The sequence below is a fragment of the Arachis duranensis genome, chromosome 7 (genome assembly GCF_000817695.3).
Source record: "Arachis duranensis cultivar V14167 chromosome 7, aradu.V14167.gnm2.J7QH, whole genome shotgun sequence".
In the NCBI taxonomy this organism is placed as follows: Eukaryota; Viridiplantae; Streptophyta; class Magnoliopsida; order Fabales; family Fabaceae; genus Arachis; species Arachis duranensis.
The window spans coordinates 16,164,881-16,170,935 of record NC_029778.3 but is presented as its reverse complement, the minus strand read 5'-3'; the positions used below and the strand labels follow the sequence as shown (position 1 = coordinate 16,170,935).

The 6,055-nt window shown below is 29.1% G+C and overlaps 1 protein-coding gene across 1 annotated transcript; it reads right to left on the bottom strand.

The window, feature by feature from the left end:
• Positions 1-504: 504 nt before the first annotated feature.
• On the bottom strand, positions 505-5,476 carry LOC107458054 (caffeic acid 3-O-methyltransferase 1-like). Its single transcript, XM_016076252.3, has 4 exons — positions 5,145-5,476; positions 2,487-2,797; positions 1,645-1,709; positions 505-789 (listed from the first exon to the last, which is right to left on the bottom strand). The coding sequence occupies exons 1-4, from the start codon at positions 5,474-5,476 to the stop codon at positions 505-507; spliced, it is 993 nt and encodes a 330-aa protein (XP_015931738.2).
• Positions 5,477-6,055: the final 579 nt, after the last annotated feature.

Here is a 6,055-nt window from a genome sequence, read left to right as displayed (position 1 = left end):
AACAAGTTCATCAGTTGTGGTTCCAATGGTTTTGAGGACAGCCATAGAGGTTGGTGTATTTGAGATCATAGCAAAAGAAGGCGAAGGTGCAAAGCTCTCAGCAAAAGACATTCTGGATGACATTGGAACCAACAACCCTGAAGCAGCATCAATGTTGGATTGGCTTCTTAGGCTTCTTACAAGTCTAGCCTTTTAATTGAAGGTCAGTTAATGATTATTAGAGTTGATTGGTGTTGTTCAATCAGTTACCTAAAATTTTAAATAGTTTAGGACTAACTTCATAGATTATCAAGTCTAGCATTTTAATTGAAGGACTATTGGGAACTAAGACTAAAAAGAATTTTTAAAAGATAGGATTAATTTAAGATCAAGATCTAGAGCCAAATTGACATCTCTATTCATATCTATTGAAATTAAACACAATTATAAGAACACTACAAGATATAAAGACCTAACTGATGATGTAACTTCAAATTTATCAAAACTAAATTATTAACTCTTGTTCTAAGACATTTGAAGGTTTGTGGTGTGGCTACTGGTTGAAGAACTCCATGACCCAGATGCTTTGGGCAAATGCATGAAATCTTGATGGGTTCGTTCCTTCCCTTTTGGCGTTTGAATCATCATGAAAACATCAGACCTGAAAGCCATCTTAGCAAGATCTGTCTGCTCTGGCACTGCAGGAAGAACTTTGTCCACCACAATCACCTTCCCATCATTCGGTATAGCCTTCTGGCAATTTTTTAATATCTTCAAGCATTCTTCGTCATCCCAATCATGAAGTATGTTCTAGAAATAAAATAGTATAATCTAAAAAAAACCATGGGATCAACTCAATCATAATGTATATAGTTTATTCCATTAACATTAATTCCGATTTCTAGTGTAAATGTTTGGGAGAAAAAATTTATTAATACATGCTAATGTGATGAAACATTAATTGTACATAAAAAATCAGCTATCAAATAAATTTTTTATATAAAATAAAAATATATATACGGAGAATGAGTTCAATAACACATTTATTATACACAAATATACAAAATCTAATTTACTAAATAATTTTTCGACTATACTACATATACACTAAAATTAGTCATTAATATAAAATATATGTTAAAATATAAAATACATTATTAAAAATAAGCTACACAACACATGTATTTATACACAAATACATAATGACTGATTTTGGTAACTAATTTTAGTGTATAAATAGTATTTTGGTTAATTTTTAGCGTGTGTATAATATTGATAGATATAAGAGCAATGCATCAGAGAAGCATAAGGACCAAGTAACGGAGCAATCAAGAAAGCCTTCAAGAATATCTATTTTAACTTTTAACTAATTTCTCTTTGTGCTTAGTTAGTTAGTTGTTCTGTTATCCTCTCTTAGACCAAGTCAATCTCTTATACATGTATATAAAGTGGATAACATGATTGTATAATGTAATCAAGTACACAAATCTGCATATTCAATATCATAGTTTCTATATTCTGCAGAATTCATTTTCTCCTGTTTTCTTCATTCTCTCAATCTTAGTGCTAAGTCTTTCAGATATTTTTTAAGGCCTATTTGCATTTAATTCAACCACTAGCCTCATGATGAATAATTTGCAAGTAACAGAGTAACTTTGAACTCACCTTAATAAAAATGGCATCCCCGTTGGGAACGCTCTCGAACATATCTCCGCCTATGTGCTCCACACCTGCAGCAATAGAACAACATAACATTCAATTATTTTTAGTACTTTAAGAAAATGTTTCTATCAACTTTTTATAATAAGAAAACAACACCGTAACACAATATTCATAATTTCGAAGCACATATACAACACGAGAGATCGCATACAAAATCAATAAAAAAAAGAAAAAGTTGGAAATTTGTTCTGTCATGCTACTAGCTTCATGTAACATCATGCCATCCTTAATTTCTAATAATCATATCAACTTCAACAGTAGACAAGCCATCTTAAATTAAACAAAAATTTATACAAATAAGGGCTTGTTTGAGTGAGCTTCTAAGAAAAGATCTTTTTTCGAGTTATCTTTTTTTAAAAGATCTTATTGAAAAGCAAAAGTAATTTTATGTTTGGATATAGAAAAGATCTTTTTTCGAGTTATCTTTTTTTAAAAGATCTTATTGAAAAGCAAAAGTAATTTTATGTTTGGATATCTCATATAAAAAAAGTCTTTTTATCTATCAATTATATTTGGGTATAATAATATAAAAGTACTTTTTTGTTTATTTATTACATGAAAAACATCTTTTTTTTAAGGAAAAAAATCTTTTAAAAAAAGATGTAAATTACAGCTTTTCAAAAAAGATCTTTTTTGATTTTACTAATGCTTTTACTTTTACTACTAGAAGTTTGCCAAACACGTTAAAAAATAAAAAAAAAAATTTTTTTCATTGAAAAAAGATTTTTTTTTAACAAAATAACGGCGCCCATGCACTAAATTAAATAATGGTAGATCATATATACCAGCATAGATGGGAGCATTTTCTATAACATGAGGCAAATCAAAGTTGACACCCTGGATATTAGGGTATTTAGAAGTGATCAAGTTGAGAGTGGCCCCAAGACCGCCACCAACGTCAACCAGTTTATTGATGTGGTCGAAGCCTTTGTAGACATCAAGAATCCTCTTCATTGATATAGTGGAGGATGTGAGCATAGCTTTGTTGAAAACCTCGTTGAACCGTGGATCAATATTTGCATACTCGAACACATTCATACCATAAATCCTGTTGAATGGTATACCTCCTTCTAAGATTGCTCCTTTCAGTTCACCCCTGATAATTTAAAACACACCAATTAAAAAAAAGAAAGATCCTATCGTAACTCATGCATAGACTACTTTGTTCCAAAATAATTATCTATTAATAAAATTAAATTTTAATTTATATTATTAACCATACACCTAAATCTTATAATCACCATAACCAGTTAGAATTGTGCTCATCATAATAAATAATGGCATGTTAGACTGAACAAGTTTACATTGCTCAACCTAAGGTTATGAAAGCTTAGATTCTCATCTAGTTAGTAACTAGTGTTTTTACCCATAATAACATTATGAGAATATAAATTTTTTAAATTTAAATTGAGTTTTGTATGGTTTAAAACAAGTACCCCAAATTTAATATTTAATTAACTCTTAAAGCTACTCTTAAACAATTTGGATTTGATCATACAAGATTAGACATATCAATATTTATGAATACTTTTCAATGATAAAGTATAGTTACCATATTATGAGTAAGAGTTTGTTAGTTTGTTACAGAAGCAGTTAGATGGTTAGCTTTCCCTCTATTCTGATTAGTTGGTTGTAACTAATCAAAGCCTTTTCTCTATATAGTTAGTGTGTGTTGATCGAAAAAATATTTTCGATAAAAGTGAGTTGAATCGAAATGAGTTAAGTGTAGTTTTTCAAGAAGACACGCGCGTAAGTATGAAGTTAGAGGTAATCGGCGCTGATTTGGATTTTGATTGTTTTGTTGATCAAGTGAGTCAAATCGAGTAGTAGAAGACTCGATTCGAAGAATGGAGTAAAGCCTTCGAAGAGCTGGTCGAATAGTTGTGGAAGTGGGAAGGTTAGTGGCTTTTTTCACACGAGAAAAACATGGGGAATATCTACAATCACACGGCGGGAACGGTTACCAAAAAGAATTGCTCAAATTTGTAATTTTATTTAATTGTAATTAATGATAATTTAGTTGTCCGTTACTTAAGTTAACCTATAAATACTAGGAAGTGTTAGGGAATAAGGGTTGGAACTTTCACTCAGAAAAAACACTCAAACACACTCACATCTCAGCGATTTCTTGAGTCTGCAATCGAGTTATCTTTTCTATAGGGTTCCTTCCATCTTCATTCATTTTCTTTCAATTAACTTTACTGTTGTAAATTTAACATTTCAAGTAATTTTATTTTTTAAGTTTTTTCTATTTTTTTTGTTCAATTTATCTTCATATTCTTTGATTTTTATGTTGAAACATTTTGATCTAATCAAAGGTGTTTTATTATTTTCTTTTAAATTTCAATGCAAGTTCTTTTCATATTTTGTACATTTATTTTTTGAAAACTTTAATTTTTAAGTTTCTTTATCAATTTATAAACTTTCTTTATTTTTACTTTTAATATTGGTCTAATCAAAGTTGCTTTGATATACTTTAATTTTTTCTTTATTTTTCGCATAAAGAAATAGATTTCGTTCCCAAATCATTAGATATCGAATCATCATTAATTTGCTAAAAATCAATAAAATAATGTGTCACCGCCTATATATAAAGAAGCATGTACTGGACATCGAAAGGTAAGAAGAATTCTAATACATTCAATACGCTAAATAATTCTACTTCACAATGTTCATCTTCTTTCTCATTCATAGTCAAAATAAGTTGTTTTAGATATAATATTATTATTTTTCTTAATTATATATCGCTTATTAATATTAGTCTAATCAATCTTGAAAAAGTCACGAGAGTAAATGGTTAAAGTAATTAAGGAGAACTTGTAGGGTTTTGAAGGCGACTGAGTAGGTGTGAAATAAGTAATTAAGTAAGAATGAAAATCAATTTTTAATTAATTGAAATTTGTTGATTTTTTAACTTTCATTTCATAGAGAATTTAAAAATTAAAATTTAGAATTTAAAAAGAGAGTGATTATAAAAAAAAGGTAATTTTAAAAAATATGACTAATATTAATTAATTAAAGCTTGATTCTCTATATTTATGTATTTTACTAATGTATATGACAATATATAAATATAAATAACACAAAAAACAAATAATTTATACTTATATTTACTAAAATTTTATACACATGAATCAATATTATTTGCACACATAATTTTTAAAATTTATACACATAAATTAACAAAATTTATTTATTAAAAATAATTTAATATTTATATTAGCCAATTAATAACTAAAAATACTAAAAATTAAAATAGAAACTCACCTACAATTATATTAATGTAAAGTTGTTAGTTAAAAATTATTAAATAATAATTTAATTAAACATGTCAAATCATTTAACCATTCTTGAGTAACAACTTTTAAATTTCCACCAAAAATTAATGGCTCAAAGAGTTACGTGAAAGGGCATAAAATCCAAAATAATATGCGTTTACTGACCAGCATGGATATAAGACTTTATCCAGCAGATGCGCCAAAGAGGGTCCCCAAGACTCACCATCAGCATCAGTCACAAAGTATTTGGAAACAGGTGAGAGGCTATACAGTAGCCTGTGATGCAAGTTATTAGAGCTTTCTGGATCTTCAACTACAGAACAAGACAGTAATGAGTGACTTGCAAGAAGCCTGAGAACACGATCCAACATTGATTCTGCTTCAGGGTTGTTGCTTCCAATGCGATCCACAATGTCTTTTGCTGAGAGCTTTGCACCTTCGCCTTCTTTGGCTATGATGTCAAATACACCAAGCTCTATTGTGGTCCTCACAGCCATTGGACATGCCATTTGTGCAAACAAAAAGGCATCATCTTCTTGTTTCTCAAGTTTTGCATCGGAAACATTTGACGCAAGAGACATATAAGTGAATTAAGTAAACCACGCAACAAAGCAGAGAAATTATTAGATGGTGTTAGTTGTGTGTGTAGCTTAGAGTTGGAGTTTATATAAACTGAATTACATTATAATGTATGTGGATATGGGAAGAAACTATTCGTGGGTGAACCCTGCAATAATTGAACTCATCGATCGAGGAGAGTATACAGAAATTGGTGTATCATATCATCTATGTATCTCATGTGTGACCTACGTAAAAGTTAAAGAATAATAAGAGAGGTAGTTTTTTAAAGGATTTTAACGATAAATTCGGAATTTTTCTAGGAAAAATAAGTGTCAAATAAGTCTTTAAAACAATTTTACAATAAATTTATGAGTTTTTAGGGGAAAAAATATTGTGCAAGTCTTTTAAAGAATTATAGGGAAACACTTGTAAGTATGGAACCGATTAAAAGATAGAATGAATTCCGTGTTATATATATATATATTGAGTGTTGCAAAATTTCAGGATTTTACTCG

Excerpts from the sequence above, each read along its gene's own strand:
- LOC107458054 (XM_016076252.3), bottom strand. The coding sequence starts at position 5,476 with ATGGCTGTGAGGACCACAATAGAGCTTGGTGTATTTGACATCATAGCC. Across the intron at positions 2,798-5,144 it reads AAAGTCTTATATCCATGCTG|GGGTGAACTGAAAGGAGCAA; the intron begins GTCAGTAAACGC and ends TTAAATTATCAG. Across the intron at positions 790-1,644 it reads GGGATGCCATTTTTATTAAG|AACATACTTCATGATTGGGA; the intron begins GTGAGTTCAAAG and ends TTTTATTTCTAG.